The sequence below is a fragment of the Petaurus breviceps genome, unplaced genomic scaffold, assembly GCF_028583685.1.
Source record: "Petaurus breviceps papuanus isolate PSGF00001 unplaced genomic scaffold, PetGlider_PUasm1.0 186, whole genome shotgun sequence".
Lineage (NCBI taxonomy): Eukaryota > Metazoa > Chordata > Mammalia > Diprotodontia > Petauridae > Petaurus > Petaurus breviceps.
Window position 1 is genome coordinate 33,168,184 of NW_027185798.1, and position 24,195 is coordinate 33,192,378.

The 24,195-nt window shown below is 39.7% G+C and overlaps 2 protein-coding genes and 4 non-coding genes across 6 annotated transcripts; 2 read left to right on the forward strand and 4 right to left on the reverse strand.

Moving 5' to 3' along the window:
• Positions 1 to 745: 745 nt before the first annotated feature.
• On the reverse strand, positions 746 to 818 carry TRNAV-AAC (transfer RNA valine (anticodon AAC)). Its single transcript has one exon. It is a non-coding gene; the product is annotated as a tRNA-Val (tRNA).
• Positions 819 to 2,420: 1,602 nt separating this feature from the next.
• Positions 2,421 to 2,502, forward strand: TRNAS-UGA (transfer RNA serine (anticodon UGA)). The gene has a single exon. It is a non-coding gene; the product is annotated as a tRNA-Ser (tRNA).
• A 5,733-nt stretch (positions 2,503 to 8,235) lies between these two features.
• TRNAM-CAU (transfer RNA methionine (anticodon CAU)) lies at positions 8,236 to 8,307 on the reverse strand. Its single transcript has one exon. It is a non-coding gene; the product is annotated as a tRNA-Met (tRNA).
• Positions 8,308 to 9,927: 1,620 nt separating this feature from the next.
• LOC138162741 (histone H4) lies at positions 9,928 to 10,561 on the forward strand. Its single transcript, XM_069090143.1, has one exon. The coding sequence runs from the start codon at positions 10,213 to 10,215 to the stop codon at positions 10,522 to 10,524; it is 312 nt and encodes a 103-aa protein (XP_068946244.1). The 5' UTR covers positions 9,928 to 10,212; the 3' UTR covers positions 10,525 to 10,561.
• An 8,315-nt stretch (positions 10,562 to 18,876) lies between these two features.
• On the reverse strand, positions 18,877 to 19,290 carry LOC138162740 (histone H4). The gene has a single exon (XM_069090142.1). The coding sequence runs from the start codon at positions 19,212 to 19,214 to the stop codon at positions 18,903 to 18,905; it is 312 nt and encodes a 103-aa protein (XP_068946243.1). The 5' UTR covers positions 19,215 to 19,290; the 3' UTR covers positions 18,877 to 18,902.
• A 4,166-nt stretch (positions 19,291 to 23,456) lies between these two features.
• On the reverse strand, positions 23,457 to 23,538 carry TRNAS-AGA (transfer RNA serine (anticodon AGA)). Its single transcript has one exon. It is a non-coding gene; the product is annotated as a tRNA-Ser (tRNA).
• Positions 23,539 to 24,195: the final 657 nt, after the last annotated feature.

Genomic DNA, 24,195 nt, shown 5'->3' on the forward strand with positions numbered 1-24,195 from the left:
AAAAAAATGCTTCATTGCCCTTCTGTTTTACTTTTCTTTCTTGCCTTCCTTCCTTCTTTTCTTTCTCTCTCCCTTCCTTCTTTTCTTTCTTTCTTAACTTCTTTCTTTCTTCCTCCCTCCCCCCCTTCCATTTTGCTAAGCCTATCACTAGCTGCACTCTCCTCCCCAACTTCTCCTCTCACCACCACCGTCCCATCCTCCACATAACAACAACAATAACAAAAAACAACCCTGAAAGAAAAGCAGAAACCTTTATCAAATGTGTCATAAAGCAAAACAAATCCTTATATTGACCGTGACTGAAAATGTAAGCCTTAGTATATACCTTATGCTCCTCCTTACTCTCTGGAGATTTCAACAGGTTTCGATATATGGCTTCTAGATCTGTTTTTCCTGACTGGTTTATTATCAATTAACAAGCACTGATTAAGCTCCTGCTAGCAAGTCCTTAATAAAGACTTGTTACCTTGTTTATTACCTACGATGGGCGGGGAACAGTGCTAGGCACGGGAGTAGAAATATAATAAGGAAACAATTACTATTCTCAAGAATATATTCTATCAATACCTTGAACAGAGTTTTTTAAATGTAAAAAATAAGTTTTACTACAAAATATTAGAATTTTACTTATTTTCCTTCCATTGTTTCTATCCTTTTAGGATTTTCTGAAAACAGTAGAGTTAAATAAGTGATAGTTATAGTTTTGAAAAGTTGGGTGTCTGTGAACTTAAAATCAGTAGCAAAGTGTTTCCGCCCGGTTTCGAACCGGGGACCTTTCGCGTGTTAGGCGAACGTGATAACCACTACACTACGGAAACCTTCATACTACAGCCGTTTTCATTTGCGAGTCATAAAAATGCTTTGACAATTAATGTTTCCTCCCGTGAATTATTCTGGCATTGGATAAGGATTTGGTTTTTGTTCTGTTTTGTTTTAAAAATTAATGATAGATTCTATGGTTTCCTGACTGTGACCAAGATGAAATGCAGAAGTTTTTTAGATGTTTTGTAATCTGTGAAAATTGCTTATACTACCTTCGAAATAAATGGCATGGAATGATTATGTAAAATAATGATGCTTATAACAATTGTCTCTTAGGGTTGTTGGGAGGATCAAATAATATGTCAAGTGATTTGTGAATCCTAAAGTACTATCTAAACATCAATTTATTATACAATTCAATAAATATTTAGCACCTACTATGTGAAAGCTACTGTACTCTGCAGTGAATATTCTTCAGTGCTTTATAGATATGTGATCTCATTACTGTAGGGATTACTTCCATTGGTGCAGATGGCAACTCAATCATTCCTTCTCGCCCGGTGTAATTCTTTTCTGTATTCTTCAAGAGATCCTGGGGGTTGGGGGTGGGGATGTGTGTGTGACAGGGAGAGTGATAAAAGAATTCAGTGAAAATAATGGTGGCCTTTCTCGAGGTCTTTTATTTTTAATTTTTTGAACTTAAAGGAAACAGGAGGGAGGAGGAAGGAAAGGAGGGAGGGAGGAGGAAAAAAGAAGCAAAGTAAAAAGGAGGAAGGAAAGAAGGTAGGGAGAAAGAAAAAAGAAGGAAGGAAAGAAATTAAGACAGAAGGAGGCAGGGAGGGATGGTGGAAGGGAAAGAGGGAAGGAGAAAAAAAGAGAGAAAGAAAAAGAAAGATACTCTCTTAACAAGTGTAGTAAAGCAAAAAATTAAAATTATCTCCCCAAAAATGTACTTAGAGAAAGGCCCTCTTCTTGTCCCCCCCGCAGTATCATCATCGAATTCTTTTTTCAAGATTTATGGGAAAAAAAATGGAAAACAATCACACCTACAACTTTGATTCCTCAGAAATTTGATGTTCCAAGATTGGCAATCATACACCATCGGGAAGGAGAAGATTTTTTTATTGACAAGATGAGTTTTTAAATTAGGGAGTAGTTTGGTACCATCATAAAACACTGCGTTTAAGTAAACAATTTTGCTTAACAATTTTGTAGTTTAGCTGTGCAATAATGTGTGACTATATAATTTAACAAATTCGACCCACTTCCCTCTGTCTCCTGTTCAGTTCTGGCCCTGTCCAGGGGCAGTGCCTGTCCCAAACGTATGTGCTGATGTCATAACTCAATGGACTGATTCTCCAAACTCAGAGCACAAAAGAGTAATTTTTCATCGCTGTATGGATTTTAGGCAGATCTTTTGTAAATAATCATAAATCTCAAAATGTTTTGGTCCTTACCCTCAATTAGCTTGAAACCCATGAATAAGAAATAATTTTTCTTTATTCATAAGAATAGAGGTGAATTGAGGAGAAAAGATAATTGGAAAGTCTCTTTTAACAGACTTTGTTTTTTGAAATAATTCTATTTTTAAAGTATATTTTTAAAGAGATTTATTTTTAAGATTATTTCAAAGTTCTAGGAGAGCGCCTTAGCGGCAGGTAGTCGTGGCCGAGTGGTTAAGGCGATGGACTTGAAATCCATTGGGGTTTCCCCGCGCAGGTTCGAATCCTGCCGACTACGAGGTGCGTGCAATTTTAAAAATTCCGAAGGAAATGTTTCCCTTCCTCTCAGTCTTGCAATTAATTAAAGAAATTCCTGCAGTCAGTTTCAAAGCGATGCATTATTAATTCGATTTCAATGAGAATTTCCTGTTGTCACTGCATCGTACTGCTTCCTTTTCTTGACCAGCATAATTGATCGCTGTGCCCACCTTCCCTCTTTATTCTTTAATTGCACATGTAGACCACCTCCCAAGGCCTGTCTTGTAATTCAGATTTCTTCCTTTTATATTATAGGTTTCTTCTCTCATCCAGGAAGCCAGTCAGTCCACAATAATTTATTGTATTTACTACATATCAGACACATTGCTAAAACCTGGGGACACGAAAAAAAAGCAAAAACACGAAGGAGGTTATATTCTAGTCGGAGAGAGAAAATGTGAATAACTATTAATTAAGAAGGTGTGCAGGGTGGGGAACCTGCGGCCTGGAGACCACTTGTGGCCCTCTAGGCACTTGGGGATGCACTGGAGGCCTAGAGGGTCACATGTGGTCTCGGAGTCAAGGCACTAGGGGGGGGGTGTATTAGTGAGGAGGAGGCCGGGAGACTCTAGAAGACCTCTTACAGATGGTGGGATTTGAGTTGAATCTTGATGAAAGCCAAGAGGCCGAGGTAAGGAGGGAGAACTTTCCAGCTATGGAGCAAGGCATAGCAAAGGCTTGGAGTGAGGAGATGAAGTGTGCTGTGTGAAGAACAGCAAATAGGCCAGTGTCCTGGGACAGGAAGTAAAGTTTGAGAAGACTGGAAACAAAGGAAAGAGCCAGATTATGAAGAGTTCTAAATGCTGAAGAAGAATTTGCCTTTGGCCCTGGAAGCCTTTGGGAGCCACTGGAACTTCTTGAGTTTCGGTTACATGGTCAGACCTGTCTCTTAGGAAAATCACTCTGGCAGCTGATTAAAGGATAGATTGGAGTGGGGAGAGACTTGAGTCGGGGAAACAAGTTAATAGTCTATTGCTTTCTCTGCAGAAGTGGAGGTGGAGAATCGAGAGGAATCTATTAGATCGTAAGTAACTCATGTCATCAGTTGTTTTTTTTTTTTCAATATCCTTTGCTAACTTTTCTCTTTTGCTTTAAAAAATTATTTGTTTAAAAAGGTGGCTCTTTGGGAAGCAGAAGAAAGAAATACAGCAAAAACTAGCCATGTTACCTTGGGCAAGTCACTTAACCCCAAAATACCCACCAAAAAGCAAAAAAAAAAAAATTTTTTAAAAGAAAGAAATCCAAGAAAATTTTAAGTTAAATAAAACAAAAATTATTTTAAAATAATTTATTTTTGAGAGGCTATTTACTCTAAAAAAAAGTTTCGAATTAATTTCTACCTTTTTGTCCACTGCTAGTCCTGTATGCAAAATAAATTAATGAGGAAAATATCTCTTATGTACAAAAATATTTATAACAGTTCTTTTTGTGGTGGCAAGAGAGACAGAGACAGAGGGAACTAAGGGGATGCTCATCCATTGACTGAAAAAATTCAGTTACATAAATGTGATGGAATATTATTTTGCTGTATGGAATAAATGTATTATTTCCTTTTTTAAAACAGGAAAAGACTTTTTATGAACTGATGCAGAGTGAAGTGAGCATAACCAGAGTACTGTCATCAATATTATGAAAATGAATAATTGTGAGGACTTTCAAAAACTCATGAAGAATGAAATTAACAAAACCAAGAGAATGGTTTATACAATAATAGCACTGCATAAGCAAAAAAAGTTAAAAGAATTATGATCACTACAATGACCACTCATTATTCCAAAGCACTAATGTGGAAACATGCTACACATTCACAGAGAGGTGCTAGATTTAGGGTACAGAATGAGACGTATATTATATACAGCAACTGAGGGAATTTCTATTGTTTTATTATGGATATTTGTTACAAAAAATGTTTTTATTTTTCCATTTTTCAGTGGAGTGAAAGAAACATAAATTTTTTTTAATAGAGAGGTGGGGATATGCTACAGGTGTGAACTGTCATGTTTCGGATGAGATCCCTGTTATTGCTAGTTCTACTTAACTGTTTTACTTCATTACAAGAGACCTCTCACGAAGTGGCAGCAATGTGTACATGTTGGTAATATAAAATCAAAACACATGAAACTTTTTTTAAAGAGGTTATTGGATAGTCCAGACATGCTACAATTTGGGCCTCTACTAGGGTAGTCACTGTATGAGTGAAGAGAAGGGGAAATATAGGAAAGATGTTGTGAATATAGAAATGACAAAATTTGACCACAGATTGGATATGTGGGGTGAGTGAGAATGAGGAGCTGTCATCATGAGTGATGACACTGAGGGATGACCAGGAGGGTAGGGATGCTTTCTACAGTAATAAGAAAAGTTTGGAAGAGAAGGCTGGGGACAGGGGAGACAATGAGTTATGTTTTGGACATCTTGCATTTGAGATACCTAGGGGACAACTATTTGGATATGTTCAAAGGCACCTGTTGATATTGTACTGTAGTTCAGCAGAAAGGCTTGGGTTGACTATATAGATCTCAATGTGATTTTTCCCTGAATGATAATTGAATCCATGGGAGTTAATAAGAACAAGTGAGATAATATAAGCAGAAGAAAAAAGAGCTTAGGAGAGAGCTTGGGAGACACCCACCCTTGTCATATGTGACCTGTATGAAGATCCAACAAAGACTGAGAAGGAATAATCAGACAGGAGGAGAACTAGGACAAGGTGACCAACAGTATCTTGACAGAGGTCAAGAAGAATGAAAAGTAAAAATGGCCATTAGACTTGGCAATTATGAACTCATTGGTAGCTTTGGAGAGACTAGTTTCATGATGAGGTTGGAAGCTATCTTTATGGTCTTGTTTTGAGCCATAGGAGCAATAAATAAATAAATAAATAAATGATCCAGTCTAGTAAAACTTATGGGACTCCTCTTCAGAATGATGTCTTTAAATGCACAAATAAAAATATATAAGATTGCAAAGTAAACTGATTATATTGAAATTGTTATCCAAATGATTTTAAAAACAAACTCACAGACTCTAGGTTAAGGGCCTCTAAAATAAGATATGAAAAATGAGAGAAATTACTATTAACTCCTTCCCCAAATCACCAAGGGGAAGACCCTCATTGTTGCTAGAGTTAAACCACTTTCCTCTCTAATAAACTCATCTCTACAAAGAAAGATCCAGTCCTCCAAACTTGATTTTCTTGGACTGATACCCCTCTCAAAGCACTCCAAGTAGATAGAGAGGACTTCTGTTCTTCTGGACTTGCACAGTCCACATAACTCGCAGTATCTGTGAAAGGTAAAGTCTATGTTTGTTCCTCCTAATTCTAATTCAGACTCTTGCTACTCCAACCTCTTACTTCTCTTTTCAAATTTTGATCCCATTTACACCAATAAAATTCCTATAAGGGAGATTAGTAAGAAGTAAAGCTGGCAAAAAAAAAAAAGCGGGGTCTAGATTGGGAAGGGTCTTACAGGACAAGTTTAGGCATCTATATTTTATCCTTTAATCTAGGGGTTCTTGACCATTTAATGTGTCATGGACCCCTGGGGCAATCTAATCCTTATAGAAGCATCATTTATCAGAATAATTTGCTTAAACTCATAATCAAGGAAAATGCTCAATTTCTGTCAGAAGTTAGTGAAAATAAAGTTGTAATTCTTCCCATTTAAATTCATGGACCCCACCTAAAATCTATCCATGGAACCCTTCTGTGGATCCCAGGTCAAGAATATTGCTTTAGGAAATGGGGAACCAAAGATGGATATTGTACAGGAGAGTGATGTAGTGGGACCTGTGTATAGGCAGATTATTTTGAGACATAAAAAACTACACAAATATATAAAGACACAGACAAATATATAAAGACACAGATATATAAGACCAACAGCCACTCAATAAGTAGGAAAAGTATGTAAACAAATCATTCTCAAAAGAATTGACAACTGTTTAACAACCATATGAAAGATAGCTCCAGATTGTTAATAATAAGAAAAAAAAAGATAACCAAAGTAACTCAGGTATCAGCTCAGACCCAATCAATTGGCAATGCTGGGCAACAGTCAATGTTTGAGGTGTTATAGAAAGCCAGGCATGCTGATATGCTGTTAATGGAGCTGTGTGGTGCTCCAACTATTCTGGACAGAAATTTGGAATTACATGAAGAAAGTGACTGAAATAGTCATATAGTTTTATCATAGATATCTTCGCTAGGCATATATCCTAAAGGAGGTTAAAATTAGAAAGGAAAACCAAAATATTCATAGAGGGGCTATTTGTTAGGGCCGTGAATTGGAAGGATGTCCATTCTTTGAGAATTAACAAATTGTTGCACATGAATGTAATAGAATATGACTGTATCATAAGAAAGGATACAAAGAAACCAGGAAAGACTTATAAGAATCGATACAGTATGAAATAAGAAGAATTAGGAAAACAACATACTCAATGACTACAATAATGTAAATAGAGCTACAATGATAACAGCAACACCAAACCCCCCTCACCCCACCCCCCCAATACATCAGACTTTTGATATGTTGGTTGGGTTTTCTAAATATTTTTTTCTTTCTCTTTTTAAGTCTTTGTTTCAGGACATGGTTCTTTGTGTAGGAAGAAGAGGGAGGGATAAATAAGGAAATAAAAGTGTTGTAAAAGTGAAAGATATAAATAAAAAGAAAATATAGAAAAGTTATTTTGGCAGCTGTATAGAGGATGAATTGAAGAAGGCAAAGGCAAGAAGCAGGGAGACCAATTAAGAGGTTCTTAATTTAATTCAGGTGAGAGATGATTGTGCTTGAGTGAGTGGAGAATGGGATGGATGCAGAGATACCTTGGAGATAAAATCCTAAAGGTTTGGTAAATGATAGGATGGGGGTGGTAATGGGAGGGGGAGAGATGACCCAAGAAGAGCTGAGAGGAAGAGGAAAGAGCCAAATATGACTTTGAGGTTGTGAAGCTGGAATGTTTGGAAGCATTAGAAGTGTGTAGAAAGAGCTGGTTTAACATAACAGATCATGAATTCTGTTTTGGACATATTGATATAGAGATGTCATATTCAACAAGCAGCTGAAGATATGTGTTTATAATACAGAAGGGAGATTAGGGATACCAATTTAGGGGCCTCTAACACAAAAATGATCATTAAAATCTCCATAAGTGCTACATATAGTGAGAAAAAAAAAAAAAGAGTAGGGCCGAGCCCTGGAAAACAACCTGAACTGAATATGGATGAATAGTTAAGATAATCTTGGGAAATAGAAAATATTTCAGCTAAATACATTTATTATAGTTTCAGCTACAAATTGCAATATCTACATGAAAAGTTGACAAAAAGGAACAAAGCTGTGTGTTTCAAACAATCAATAAGCATTTATGAGGCACCTACTGTATGCCCAGGAAGAGTGAGAAAACAGTACATTACATTTAGGGTAGATAAATCTCAAGGAGTTTACATTAGGGTAGATAAAAAGTAAACTTTTTTTTTAAATAAAGCCTCTGTGTACTTTTTAATACCAGGGTTGTTGTTTTTTTTTTTAACTTTTACACAGAAATATTTATTTCGGAAGTTATAATCACAAGTATACAGATTCATTCTCCCCAACACATGTAGGAATCATCCTGACTCTTGAATTACATACTTTTAAAACTTCCTATCATTATTCTGACATTATTAAAAGTAGCATTAAAAATTTTCACTGTAGTGTAAAATTACTCCTAGCAGAGGATGGTTTCGATCCATCGACCTCTGGGTTATGGGCCCAGCACGCTTCCGCTGCGCCACTCTGCTACACGTTTGAACGATCTTGATTGGCTCCTAATAGGATTATTGACAAGCTAGCAATTTCTTTTTAAAATTAGGAATGATTTATGTCTTTTTCTTTTACAAAACAAACTTTTTCCAAACACCGTTCCTGGATCCTGCACTCACTCCAGAATCAGCTCTACATCTGACCAGTCTTCCAGGTTCGACAAAAACTCGAAATGTGAGATTTAAAATGTAGAGTGCTGTTCATGCTCTCTCAGGTTTATGTGAGTGTGTGTGCGTGCACATACTCAGAGTGAGTCAGAGAGGAGGAGGCAGAGATGAGTCCGGGAGGCTTGAATGTTTTGGGTGACGTGTTCATATAATGCCAAGACTAATGATGAATGAATACTGTACAACTGAGATCTTTCCTTACAAGCTAGAAATACATTGAAGTTTCCTGGGAAGGAGAAATTAAGAATGAATGGGAAAAAAGTAAAATATTAGGGGTTTGAAGTGTCTGCAGTTCAATTCTTCAAGAATTCATTGAGCCTACTATGAACCCGGATGGTGATTGTGGTAAATACACAGAGATAAAATTAAACAGGCCCTATCCTCAAGTAATGTATTATATTTCGGATGGAGGAATAAATACACGCCTAAGTAAATACAAAATGTGTAAAAGTGAATACAAAGCCATTTAGGGGAAAAGACTGAGAAAACCAAGAAAGAACATAGTATAGTAGCATAGACAACCCATTTCCTCAATGCTGTTTTGGGGACAGGCTTGTGTTTTTTTTTATGAAAATTGGAGATTTTTAAGGGAATGTACAATAAATACTAGGAACCTGGGAGACGTATGCCATTAAACCAGCGATATGTCTTTAGCAACCTTCACGTGACATCTCTCCCATTTACATCTCTGAACGAGTAGGATTCCAAGATCACATATTAGAACTGGAAGGAACCCTGCATATCATCTATCACTTAAAAAAAATCAATCATAAACATTTATTAAGTTTCTGCTATATGCCAGGCATTGTGCTGAGCGCCGGGCATACAAAAAAAGGCAAATGTCAGTCCTTGCCCTCATGAAATTTACAATCTGATTATCTAGTTCAATCTCATTTTACAGAGGAGAAACCAGAGGTCCTGAAAGTGAATCACTCAAGGTCCTACCGGAAGTCAACTGCACAAACGTGGATGGAATCTAAGCCTTTTCTATCCAGATTCAGAGCTTTTCCAACTGCACTTTGTATTGACAACTTAAGAGAAGTAAGGCTACTGAATTGGGTAGGATTCAGATCAGGGATCCTGTAATGCCAACTCACCAGACGACCAAGTCGTTCTGCGCTCTCCGGGTCTCAATTCCCTCGTCTAGTGTTTGGATTCAATGATAGCTGGGTACTCTCAGCCCTAAGATTCTGTCATTCAGTACATTCTAGCCATTTCTATAATTTTGGCATTGGCCCAGGCAGAAGTTGATGCGGAGTGAAGCAAATTCAAGAAGCCCTCAGGGAAACTAGATATGTTGAGACATAGGAGTCTAATAATGAAAATAATCCACCCTCGGTGGTCTTGTGCGGTCCTAAATTCTACAGGCAGAAAAGGAGAGAGATTACACACTTAAACACGTTTGTCCACTGTTTTACTTACAATTTCTCTGCAGAACTTTCCAAGAAATGTGTGTGAAAGTTCTTGTCTAGTGAGGGAAAGAGAAAAATCTGGGAGGAAAAAATTTGCCAGTGAAAGGGGGAGGGGGCGGGGAGATAGTTAAGATAGTTTGGGTTTCTTTTTTTTTAGTTCATAAAATGAAACAAAAAAAGGCGGGGAAAACAGAAGACTTTGTTCCCGCCCAAAGTCCTCAAACAGGTCGGTCCTTCGGTCATATAAGTGACTACTTCTCATAGACAGTCATTCTGAACTTTTTACTGTTTCGCAGAGTTAACCATGTCTGGGCGAGGGAAAGGAGGTAAGGGGTTGGGCAAAGGGGGTGCCAAGCGGCACAGGAAGGTGCTCCGAGATAACATCCAGGGCATCACCAAACCTGCCATCCGTCGTCTGGCTCGGCGTGGAGGCGTCAAGCGGATCTCGGGGCTTATCTATGAGGAGACCCGTGGCGTACTGAAAGTGTTCCTGGAGAACGTGATCCGGGACGCCGTCACCTACACCGAGCACGCCAAGAGGAAGACAGTCACTGCCATGGACGTGGTCTACGCGCTCAAGCGCCAGGGCCGAACCCTTTATGGCTTCGGCGGCTGAACTTCCAGTCTGTATTCAGACTTAACAAAAGCTAAAAGGCCCTTTTCAGGGCCACTTCATTTTCTCATTTAAAGAGAGTTGTAACGAGTCCTGGTAAAAGACCGACTTGGAGTTAAAAGTTCGGTTAAGTTTCACTAATTACTCTGAAGTCTTTAATCTAGTGACGTGAAACCTGCCTTCCCTTGAAGTTGAATATTTCTGCTTCTTCCACATTTGTAAGTAATTGCTCTTGCTGATTTGCAGACGAGATGGGGGTAAAAGGCAACTGTAGTGTAGCACTGACATTCTACAAAGCCTACATCTTGTTGCTAAAGATTCTAGTACGCAAGTAAAAAGCGCGCGGTGTGGGGCTGTCCAGTCAACAGGCAGAGAAACGCATGAGCCAATCCGGCTCTAGCATGAGAAATTGTTTACCCAATCAGGAAGGAGCTGAATGATTCTGAACAGATTTTAAGCTATCCAGAGCACTCTAAATCTTTCTGTTACTTTCTAACTGGAAATTTTCTAATAGGAGAGGGCTTACTTTTTTGGAAACCTACTTGGTGGGCTGGGGAGCAAATTGTAGGCTTCTTATTTCTTTCAGTAAAAGTCCTGCATAACTATCTTGAAATATTCATTGTCTAAATTTAATGAAGACGCGTAGAGACCCTGACATTAGCAGAGAAACTTGTCCAGTAGTATAACTGCCTAAATTACCTCGGCTATTGGTTAAGGTCTCCTGTATTTTTGAGCTTTTAAGACTGGAGAGGAAAGAGATCAGGATATTTATAACACTTTAAAGTTTGCAAAGCCATTAACGTCTTGTTTTATCCTCACAATAACCCAGTGAGGTAGGTATTACACCATTTTGCAGATTAAGAATTTTAAGACGAGGCATGGTCACGTGGCTGGTAAATTTCGCGCGGGATCTGAACTAAGTAAGGCCTTCTTAACTCCAAGTCCTACCCTCTCTCAGAATATCAATTTGCAGTACTCAAGAGTTCAAGGTCCAGCCCGGAAAAAAAGATTCCTTGACTATAAAGGTAAATAGTACATTCCTTGAAGCAAAAGAGCCCTCTCTGAGAGATAATGGCTTCTGTCTTACCCGGAGGATTATAAAATGGACGATACCTTCAGAGCAACCGGCGAGCTCTAGCAACAGTTATGGCTACACCCAATAGCAGGAGGCCCCTCCCCTTGTCTTTGCACCGCTCCTGATTTGAATTGTGAAAATACAGTATTAGCTATGCCACTGACCTGCTAAATCTTACATTCTAACCAAAAATGTTCCACACACAATCCAGTTCACTAGTCACTGCAAGAGAAAGTACTAAAAGTACAAGTACAAGAGAAAGTACTAAAAGAACGTACAAAAGCAATGATGAAGACCTCATGAGAGTCTGTAAAAGGGAAATGTTACACTATTCCCCTCTCCACAGTACCAGGAATGTGCTTTTTTTCTTATTAGATCTTTTGGGTTTCCTACCCTACTTTCTACAGTCCATAGGATTGATCTCCTTCCCCTAAATGCCTAAGCTTTATAACCCAAACTATGTTGAGAAAGCTTAACATACTTTTGGGGCTTGGATTTGGTGGAACTAAAGCTAATTGGAACTGAGCAAAACTACTAACCTAATTACCCTTCCCTTAGACTGAGGTGGTGTTATATAGGGAAGGGCATGGACTGGAGGTGTTGTTTTTAGATCTGTTCTTGCTATTTCTTTGAAGTAAATATCCCTTTGTAAAACCTAATTCAATGTTAAGGTTAAATGGAACTGGAGTGCTAATCAAAGGGGCCCTAAAAATGGGGAAACAATTGGAAGGGCTTCAAGTCTTTGGTAGAGAGAGACTCCACAAGCCCCTTAGGGTACTGGAAAACCCTGGGGTAGGGTAAAAGGACCACACCTAATCATCACGGAGTGGACCAAAGTCAAAATGTTACACAAGGTCTAGATGGAAAAACAGGTCTGAATCATAAGCTCCCACAGGATAGGAAAAATATAGCCAAGTCCTTTGCTCTGGCTTGAATTTTTATAACCACTTTAGATGCCAACATACCTTGGAAAAGATATGAGGTTTTTTGTTCGTTTGGGGGGTGGAAGGGGTGGCAGGAAGCAATGCACAACACAATTACGTGCCTTTATTATCTCAGGGAGGCTGACTAATGAGAAATGATAGCTTAAGCAGAAAAGCAAACTTAAGACAAGAGAAATATAATTACCTTATCTGTAATGGGCTTCAGGAGCCAATGACAACTACCATTCTAGTACTGCTGCTCCTCACAGAACACCCCTTGACCATTCATACCTGGTCTCTCTAGAGGTAAGTGGGGTAAGGATAAAGCAAGTTGTATTTTTCACTGGTTTTCTGGTCTACATTGTCCCAGGAATAAGAAACAAGATGGCAATCAAGCTAACAATTCTCATAAGGGTCCATGTTTTACTTATATACTATGGCCATGAATCCCTCCCTCTTACTGGGTAACATTATTAATAATTAGCCCCATGAGCTGCAGACCCAATAAAGTCCTTAGAATGCCTCCTATGTCTTGTCCTATTTTTTGCTTGTTAGTAAATGCCAGACTTTGCTACATGAGGCTCAGGTCCTTCCTTAAGTCATTAAGACCTGCTAAGACTGACATTTTCCTACCAGTCAGGCAGCTAAGGCTTAGTGAGCTAATGTTTCCCACAAATCATTGTCTCTACACGCTGAAGAGGTGACAGTTTAATATCCTAAGGGGTCACTATAAAAAGCTTTTACATTGAAGTGCACTTGCACCTAGACCCTTTCTCCTGCTAAATCCTGATGGTTCCTTTCAGATTAATTTGAACTATTATTAAGGCAGAAATAAACAGTGTAATTTCTCATGTGCCATATTCCTAGCCTTCCTTTTAATAAATAGGTCTTGGACTGTAGCTCAGAAAGGTGTCAGAGCTGTAAAGGAATACCAACGCATGGCATTCCATGATCTGAAAGCAAAGCTGTAACTCACACAAAATTAATGAGGCTTTGCCCCCAAGGAACCATTGTGGAAGGAGTTAAAGTTAGAAATGCTTCTTCTTGACATTCAACCAATCACTCAGCAAGCATTTATTAAGCACCTAGTACAGGCTTTGTTCTGTGTTAAGCAATAGGGATAAAGACTCATCATCATCATCACCCCAGATTCCAAGGAGCATATTATGCTCTCTTGGGGGCCAGTATTTCTGAGCCTCCCCTCTCAGTCTTTTGCCAGGCTACAACAATATGTGGTTCAGTCACTGTCATTTCCCAGGGTTATGGAATCCCCATTCCCACTAGCCTGGAGCTTAAATGAACGCTTTTCATCAGTAGGGTCACAATGAAGTAAACTCAAATAGAGATTTATTTCATATAACTGCTGTGGCTCTCTACCTCATCCCATATCATAAGATCTTGTTCTGAATCAGACTGTGCTTCCAGATAACAGTTTTGTATAAAGCAAGAGAGTGGACAGATATAATTACCATTTTGAACTGTCATGGTTCTAGGGCATTATTAAAATAAACAGCACAGGCCATGGTATAAAAATCTGAGACACTACTCACACTTACCCAGTGGCATATTAATGTCTACAGGCCAAAAGTCTGGGAAATGCCATATTCCTTACCTCTCTAATCTGGGAATGGAGAGCTTTGCTGTGCCACTTTCCTTTACCCTCTCTGGTTTTCCTCCTTCCCTACCACCACCCCATTCCTTACTTTCGTTGTCCCTTCTTTCTATTGGAGGTTCTGAGGTAAGCAACTCTGCTCTATCTCCCCTGTTGACTCCCCAGCCTCTCCCTTCCCTTAATGGGCAAAGCCCTCAGACCCTAAGTATCAAGGACGAATCTGAGGTCCTCCATGCTAACTCTGGCTTAGCCCATGGCTGGGAAGGAGGGGGCCAGACCCAGTTTCTTTTGTACTCTATCAATAACCTCCAACCTTCCCTATCATGGAATATCACCAAGCAAAAAGTTGCCACACTTAACTCCCATCCACTCCTACCCTGTCAGATCTTGAATCCTTGAATAATGATAGCCAATTCACCCTCTTCCTTTTGGTAGTTAAATGTGGACTTTGTATTTATATTTTGTCAGTTATCTGTCAATGTCTCTGTGTCTGTATCATATGTTATTTGTATTTTGTCAGCTATCTGTCAATGTCTATGTATTCTAAAATGTTGTATTGTTTAGCCTAATGTATTCTAAAATGTATTGTTTAGCCTAGCCCTGTGTGGCTAGAAAACTGAACCATCTGTTATACTGTTTGAACCTAGGCTGGGAAACTGAACCATTTCTATGTGCTTTGATGTCAAATCATATGTTTCTGGGAGCTCCTGTCAGGTTTTTCTGACTACTCCCAACTTATGGCATCCAAAAGAATACCCCTGCTCCTGAGTGAACATCTGAGTCAAGGAACCTAAAAAAGACATCAGATACAGACAGCTTTCCAAGAATCGGTCCAGACCTGGCCTGCACAAGAACTGATCCCTCCCTGGGCCCCTTTTCATACCCAAGACTGGCTCATTACATCTTTCTGCAGCTTTAACCTGTTTTAACTTGGTTGTTCTGTATTCCTATTGTGCTCCCTACCTTGATCCCCCTTGCAGCCTGCTACTCTTAATGTCACTGGGGATGTCCAACCAAGAAAGAGTTTTTTATATACCTACTTTGGTCCAAAGGAACAAAATTTTCATAAATTTGTTCTTTAACTAAAAGGGCAGAAATGATCATCATTAAATATCATATTTTGACCAAGGTATGAATTAATCAAACAAACTGCTTTGATTGATTTAAAAATGCCTTTCCCTGTGTTAGCAACTTCAAAGACCAGAGGTAACATTTCCCTTATCTTGGGACTTACTCCACATGAGAGAAAAACAGACAACATGAGACAACATAAATAGACCCTGTTCCATTTGTTGTGAATTTGCATTTACAACCCTTTCTCACAGATAGATGGTAACAAATGGAAGCCATAAAGTTTTGTGACATGGACATCCTGAATTGGGATGGTTCTAAAATGTATAAAAAGTCTTTTGATTCATCTGTTGTGGAGTCAGGACTTAGCTCTTGGTTCCTTGTACAAGTACTGCTAGCTTTAAGCAAATAATGAATAAATGTAATTTGTATATTACTATTTGTCTGTCTCCTTTAACCAAACCTTTTACAGAGGTCGACAGATTAGATAGCATTAGGTTCTCTCTGGAGAGATATAGATCAATTCAATGAATTATCAGTTGGCCCAGTTGCTAGTTTTAGGAACCAGAGTACTTTTGTATGCTTCAGCTTGCCATCTATAATGTTACATATCAACTGTATCTGCACCAACGGGAGTTCTGAGAAGAAAACACCACTGAATCCCAGGCAAACTTCCTTGAGCAGAGACAATGCCATCCTGGACAAAGAGAAAAGAAGGCAGGAAGATTTTGATGCCAGGAAAGGGTCAGGAGGGGGGAGAAGAATGGACCAGAGCAGTGAATCTGAATGTGCAATGTATAAAATAACTTCCCCTCCCTCCCTGTTCTTTTCTCTTTTCCCAGAATGGTAATTGTGTCTGCTGGAGGAAATTTGCTTGGGATCCAGTGGTGTTATTCTTCTCAGGACTCCCATTGGTTCAGATACCACTGTGGTCAGCTGGAACGGTTGACATGTAATGTAATAGGACAGTAAGCTGAAGCATACAAAAACACTTTGGTCCCTGAAATTGACAACTGGGCCTACTTGATAATTCACCAAACTGGTGAATTCACAAACTCTTGCCTCCCTGAAAGCCATATGGAGACAGCCTCCTTACATGATTCCATGAGATAATACATGAAAATTCTTCAAAAATAGCAAAATATGCATTGTATAATGGTAAATTGTCTATTGTGAAAGTCCAACCCATAGTCCCCCCCTTAACTGAGTCTTAAGGCTCTTATCTCTCCACAATCCCTTGGCAATATAAAATTCACTTCAAAACAGCTTAAACTATCTAAATCACTCACAAAAAAAATCCTCTTTAGTTCTGATCCCTAATCCACATGCCAAAAAGGATGCCATCTCTACCTGGATCCCCTCTCCCCCACCTAAGATACCACGTCCAAATCCAAATAATCCAAATGTTCTCAAATAGTTGTTAACTACCCCCTTATCCTCAAAAAAAAAAAAAAATCTCTATTCCTCAGAGCGTCCTAAAAAGAGTGCTGTATTTGGAGTCAGAGGATGTGGGTTCAGTACGGAAAAAAACAACAAACAAAACATGAAGTGCTTACAAAGTACAAAACACTATGCTAGGAATTAAAGCTACCAACACCAAAAATCACTCGCCTTCGAGGGAACCTGGATCTGGAACCTGTGATCTTTTATAGCTTTCTTGATCTAGCTGGACCTTGGCTTCCACATCAGAAAGATAAGGGGGTTCTTATGACTTCTGAAGTCTTATCCTACTCAGTCTATGATCCCGTGAGCCTCTTCTATATGTTATACTGAATGTGAATCTACTAGGGAAAATAGATTGTGGGTAAATGTTTCAGATTTGACGATTTCTGTCTATAACATCATTCACTCAGCCTCTCATATTCTCAACCAGAAAGCTATATTTTGACTTTACTCTTATGACTCATTATATAGTTAGTTACCACCTCCACTGGAGCCTAGATGGTGAAGGGGATACAGCCGGTCCCACCCCAGGAAGGCTGAATCCATATTTGACCTCAGACGCTTACTAGCTGTGCAACCGTGGACAAGTCACTTCACCCTCATATGTAAAATGCTGGAGAAGGAAATAGCAAACCACTCCAGTATCCTTGCCAAGAAAATTCCAAAAGGAGTTATCAGGAGGCGGACACTAGTAAAAGTGCCAACACTTCCCCAAACCTCTAGAAACCAGTAACTTCAACATTTAGAAGGCAGTAAAGCACAGAATGGATAGAGTACAGAGAATCAGGAAGACCTGAGTTCAAATTAAGCTCACTTATTTAAGCCTAATGGTCCTTATTAGCTGGGAAAATCGTTTCAAATCATTCAGGTCAGTTTCCTCATCTGAAAAATAAGGATAATAATCTAGAACCTGTCTTCCAGGGCTATTCTGAAGATAGTGATATAGTATCTGTAAAGGTCTATACAAATAGCTATTAGTATCTTTCCGGCTTTCCGCTACTCCCTTTTCCACCCTAGGACAGATTGTAACATTTCTTCCCATTTCTACTCTCTAGTCCCTACAATCAAGTCTTTAAAATTCCAGAATATTATTTCTTAAACATGAATTCACTCCTATCAGTCCTATCAGTCCCCTGCTCAAAAGTCTTCAGAAATTCCCTGGTTGTCTATTGAGGAAAGTTCCAATTACTCTACTGGTTGTCTGTTGGGGAAAGTTTCAACTACTCTGCCTGGCAAATCATCCTCAGCCAGAGCATTTATCTGCTCATATTGTTCTTTAGGCTTTGAATGTCAGTCATTCCTCTGATTTGTCTGATAAAAGTAACAAAAAAGAAAATGAGGCTAGGCTGTGCTCGTAAGACCCTCCTTTCCTCCCCCTCCCCTTGCCCCAATAACCTAAACTTTATCTTCAGGTCAAACATCTCCATCCTCAGCTCACTAGCAACCACTAGCACTTCTTGGGGATTGGAATACATACCTTCTTTTTATAAGGGCAGGATCTTGGAAAAGGAAACGGAAACAGGTAATTGGGGGCAAAGAAAGAATGGAAGCCGTCGCGTGTATATTAATTATTGAACATAACATTGTGCCAGATCAAATTACAAATGACGTATAAAATGTGATCTTATTCTCCAAGGCTGTGACATCAGCTCGAGAAATCCAACTTGGCATTTTTCCTTTCATGGCCCTTCAGTGCTATAAATTGTACAATTTACTTCAGCTTTCCTATTTTCTCGCTGAAATAGGGACTGACTGGAAGGCCACGTTTTCATAAACAAATTCAAGTCTATTGACAGAAAATTCTGGTTTTACCTCGTTGGGCTAACTTAGTTTGGTAATGATTTTCAGGAATTCAGAGCAGAGCCCTAATATTTAAGTAGCAGCCTATAGTCTTTTGCTCAGATCCCTCGTGATTGGTTAGAGGCCTTATTGTTCTTCCCTGATGCGCAGCCGATTGGCTCATACAATATCTCTTCTGGTCCACTCGCAAGCTTGGCCTTCTTCCTAAAACATACCGTAAGCTGTGCAAGATAGACAAACCTATTTTACTTTCCTGACCCTGGTCTAAGATCTAAACATTAAAATAAGACTTCTAAACAGCCAGTACAAGTTAGGGCCCCCAGGAAGGTTTCACCAGTCGTTAAATAATTGCACACATTACGTCACCTGGGCCAAACAAGAGACTAGAGCTACAGTCTTCAGAAAGAAAACGTGTGGCCCTGAAAAGGGCCTTTATTTTGTGAGGAAATGTAGGAATTTAGCCGCCAAAGCCGTAGAGGGTTCGGCCCTGACGCTTGAGCGCGTAGACCACGTCCATGGCAGTCACTGTCTTCCTCTTGGCATGCTCGGTGTAGGTGACGGCGTCCCGGATCACGTTCTCCAGGAACACCTTCAGCACACCGCGGGTCTCCTCATAGATAAGCCCCGAGATCCGCTTGACGCCGCCGCGGCGAGCCAGACGACGGATGGCAGGCTTGGTAATGCCCTGAATGTTATCGCGAAGCACCTTCCTGTGCCGCTTGGCACCTCCCTTGCCAAGTCCCTTACCGCCTTTGCCTCGACCAGACATGTTAGCAAAATCACAAACAAAGCTGTAAGAAGATCACAGACAAAGCTGTAAGGAACTCACGCACTTTCGTGACCTTATATAGCCGAGTGTCCGACCTGTTTGAAAACCACTTAGACTGGGCGGGAATAATTTTTCCCCACCCCTTTTGATTCTAACAACCAATACCTAGTTCAAAAATGCATAAGTATCCTCCCCTCAAAAGAGACATTCCTCACAAGAGAATTTTTTTCCTAAATCTTTCATGTCCAGAGTCGTATTTTCAGATCTTAATTTTCAGGAAAGTTTCTTCCGAGAGATCTGAAAATAGAGACACAAACAAATAAACAGGGATAGCATCCGTCTTTTACACCTAATAAACTTGGATGAGGTATGATTCCTCCAATCGCAGGAGGCCCAAGGTCTCACTTTACATGCCATTTCCTGTAGCAGCTGCTAGCATTTATCTCAACCTACAACCTATTTGTATCAGAGCTGCTTCGAGAAAGAGCCTAAAAGTCAGGAACATAGTTTACTGAATTTCAGGTGGTCTAGAACAGCTCTCCCCTTTTTCAAATGAAGGGAAACAACTGATTAGCGAGTGGCACAAGAGAAACTGGAAAGCTTGCAAGATCCCTTGGTCCAGTTCCCTCATTTCCATTCCATGCTGCTGTAAAATGTTGTATACATGTATTATTTATATCCTTTCATTTATTTGTATGACTCGGAGAAGGGAAAATCCAGTTCACAAAGAAATTCGTTTGGCAGATATCCCTTCTCTCAGAGGTTCAGTGGTATAATTTGTCTGGTTATACAAAAGTTGATTCCCAGGAAATGTAGTTATTTTAACTCTCTAAAAAGGGTGCTTTGTGGTTCTGATTCATTCATTTCTGAATTGTGGGCCAAGCAAAATTCTGAAACTGTTATTGAAAAAGGGCGTATCTTCCCTATGGCTTTCCTCCCCATTATTTGTTCCCTGGCCACAAGTTCTGTAAGTGTGCTCTAAAACTCCTTGAGAGCAAGCAGGAATTGTTTGGCTTTCCTTTTTGTGTTTGCAGCCTTTATTTAACTCAGTGCTTGTCACAAAATAAATTCTTGATGAGTTTGTTCATTCATCATTTATTTATTCCTTCTCTTTTATTTTTTTCACCCCCATCCACTCTCTACTTATGCCATTCTTCTCTTCTTTTTTTCCCTCATCTGCTCCAATCTTCCTCTTCCCAATCTCCCCTTTTCTTTCTTTGTCTTCAGTAAGTCAACAAGCATTTATTAAAGGTTTACTGTATGCTCCGAACTAAGTGTTGGGGAATAGGGGAAAAAAAAGGCAAAATGTACATTTCAGCCCCTGCCATCAAAGAAGCTCACATTCTCCAGGGGGAGATAATATGCAAATAAATATATGCATACATGATATAGTAGATGAAAGGTAAAGGGCCAAACTGAGGGATATGGGATACAAAAGCATCCAGCAGAAGGTAGAATTTGAACTGAGTCTAGGAAGTGGAGATGAGGAGGGAGAACCAGGCAGGCCTGGGTGACAGTCAATGAGAAGGAGTTCATGAAAATGTATGGAGTAGAAATGAGGGCCCTTTTCAAGGAACTACAAGGAAGCTTGCAGGTAAATTGTAGATGGTATAAAGTTGAGAAAGTGAGAGAAGAATAGATTCTAGAAGCCACAGGGAGCCACAGGAGCTGATCAAGGAAAGAAGTAGGACATAGCTATGCTTTAAGAAAATCATTTTGCTGGCTGAATGGGATTGGAATGGGGAGAGACTTGAAACAGACAGACCCACCAGCAGGTTATTGAATTAGTTCAGGCATGAGGTGTTAAGGCCCTGTACTGAAGTAGGAGCAATGTCAAAAGAGAGAAGAGGACATATTGGAAAGATGCTGCAAAGGTAAAATCAAAAGACCTGGGCAACACATTGGATATGGAGTGGTATAGGAGGCCAGGATGACTTCTAGGTTGTGAGCCCCCCAGTACCTTTTACCTTTCATCTACTGTGTATATATTGATAAGGTATGGAGCTCCTTCGACCTCTCCTTGAGTCCTTGAGGTACAGGCTCTGGGAACCTTCCTTGGACTCTTGATTAAATTGTCTCATTTGATGAGGCATTGCTGGGCCCAGACCTCTAGCCTAGTTACTAACTGCTAACTACTAGCCTAGTTAATACCTTCATCTACCTCCCACCCTTAATCACTCATTGACCTCATTAACTCCTCCTGAATACCCTCCCCAAACTCCATCTCTTAGACCAACCCTAGATTCCTCCCACTACCTTCTGTATATAAGACCCCATGATGTGAGATCGAAATACTATGCCACAGAATAGTGAGAGCGCCATAGAGTGCCATAGAATAGTGAGAGTGTCATAGAATGAACTAGCACAGACTTACTCTATGTCTAATGCAAGTGAACTTTTAATAAATTTTGCTTTTCTTTGGCTGAGAAAACTCATTCGACAGGACCTGGCATGTTGGTATTTTGGTATTTAATATACCCCAGAGCAACTCTAAACCTCTTAGTGGGTAACCTCTACATATATCATGTATGCATATAGTTATTTACATATTGTCTTCCCATTAGAAGGTGACCTCGTTGATGGCAGGGACTGAAGGAGGATGACATTGCCCTCTCTGGTAATAAAGAAGGTAGGAGGGGGAAAGAAGGATATAGAAAGAAAGATAATGAGTTTGGTTTTGGACATGAGTTTAAGATGTTTCTGAGAAATGTCTGAAAGGCAGTTGGATTTTGTAGGAGAAGTTATAGGTAAAGCTGAGAATATCAGCATAAAGGTGGTAATTAAATCCATGGAAACTGATGAGATCACCGTGGAAAGAAAGAAATCGAAAAGAAGAGTGTCCAGGACAGAAGCTTGTGGGACTCCCATGGTTAGAGGCTATGTGACCTAGAGGAGTACACCCCAAACACTCAAAAGAACCTGCCTTCAGATGAAAGGAGAACGAAAAACTAGACAGAGAGTATCAAGTATCAAAAAGAGTATCAATGTCAAAGATCACTGAGGTTGAGGAGAATGAGGACTGAGAAAAGACCATTGATTTTAGCAATTAAGAAATGCATTTATCAAAAATTTTTTTAAAATTAGTTCATGGACTCCATGGGAGTCCCTGCCTTAGAGCTTTGAAATCTTTCCTCCCCACCATCCCCCAATTATTTGATCTTTTTCCTTGTGAACTGGAGGTAGCTTTTGTAAATCATGATTCATTTACATAAAGTTTTATTCCCAGTATTTGCTGAGTGTGATGGACTAAGTGCTGCTTGGGAGGGGGGAAGGGGACAGGGGAGGGTTAAGGATGACTTTGATAAAGTTTTATATTTCACAGAATCTATAAGACAGGATCTCACTCCTGATCCAGTGGCCAAGGAGACCATCTTTAGAGACCAAGGAGACATGTTTATAAGTCTTTTTATCCTACAAGTTTCATTGCTAGTTTACCAAGGGCAGAATTTGAATTGCATCTGAAGTCTACTCAAAACTGGGAGTCTGCCTTTTCATTTCATTTCATTCATCTGGTGTGATTCTCGCCAGGTAGCCAGGACCATCCCCAGAGACTAGGTTCCTCTCTCCCTATTCTTTAAAAAGAGGAAGCTGGGGGACTGTAGAAGGAGTTCCAGCCTCCCCAGGACCTGGAGGCACTTGGAGTTTTCGAACCTGCTCCTTTCTGGTTGGGAGGGTCAGAATTGGCACGTCTGACCAGGTGCTACAGCTACACTTCTGAGCTACATAGGAACAAAAAAAGTATTGTCGTTTGGGTTTGTTTTGCTTTTTACAATTAAAAGAGCAGGAAGTTTCAGAAGTACAAAGCTAATTTCTAGTTGAGGGGTGTGGACTAAAAGAGCGAGAGACAATGAAATCTTGGGAGAAGAAAGAGGTATCAAACTCGAATGCTAGGCTGAAGCCTTGGAAACTGTCCCAGGGCAGAAATGCTTGTCGAATCAAGTGGATCAAAAAGTATCCAACGGCTAATACGTGCAAAGCAAAGCACTATCAGGCCCTGGAGAACATATTAAAAGTGACTAACTCAGCAGGCATCTTTTCCATCCTCCATGGAACTTGCCATCTGGCCTTTTTCCAAGTCTGTTCCTTTAATGACCTTCAGAATGAGAGATCAGTGAAGTAAACAACTCCACCAAGCAGCTTCTTTCTGCTTTCCCCCCCCCCCCCCCCCAGGCTGAGATACACTGACTTGAAACAAGTAAAGTGGAAATAATGGAAGACAGATTTGATTAAAAGAACACCTTGCGTAGTCGGCAGGATTCGAACCTGCGCGGGGAGACCCCAATGGATTTCTAGTCCATCGCCTTAACCACTCGGCCACGACTACTTCTTATGCTAAGAAATTATAATATAAATAATAAATCTTGGAAATGCCTTCTGTTGGAGGGTTTGAGCATGTTTATTTAATGTTTAATAATCATTTCTTGAGATTCTATTTGTGAATCTGGTCCCTTCATGAAAGAAAAAAGTTGCTATAAGCATGTCACTTCACCTCTAAAAATTGATATGGTTCATTTTTTACATTTCCTATAAACCCCTCCCCCCTCCTATAAACCCCCTTCTATTGAATTCCTTACAATAATACAGTATTCCAAAACACAACAATCCTTCCACTTTTATAGTTTTTCCCTTTAAAGAAAGGACAATATATGGTTTCTTGATCTACCTGCCAGTTGCCCCCTCCTCTGAATATATATTTGCTTATGTGTAAGCAAATTAGTCTAAAGTTCTTTCCAGATTTTTCCCTTTAGGAATTTTGATAAAGGCCTGGGTGGGGGTGGGGGGGAGATGGATTAAATTATGTGGTAACTAGTTTTAAAACATTACCTACCTAATTAAGATCATTGTCTTCCCTCCCCATCTCCCTAAAAACATGGGGCAGGGATTGAAGGGGGGATGGAATCATGGAGCTACCTGAGACATCCTACAGAGGCATATATAAGAAAGGCTTCTTTTCACCTCTAATAACAAAATGCCTCTCTGA

Excerpts from the sequence above, each read along its gene's own strand:
- LOC138162741 (XM_069090143.1), top strand. The coding sequence starts at position 10,213 with ATGTCTGGGCGAGGGAAAGGAGGTAAGGGGTTGGGCAAAGGGGGTGCC.
- LOC138162740 (XM_069090142.1), bottom strand. The coding sequence starts at position 19,214 with ATGTCTGGTCGAGGCAAAGGCGGTAAGGGACTTGGCAAGGGAGGTGCC.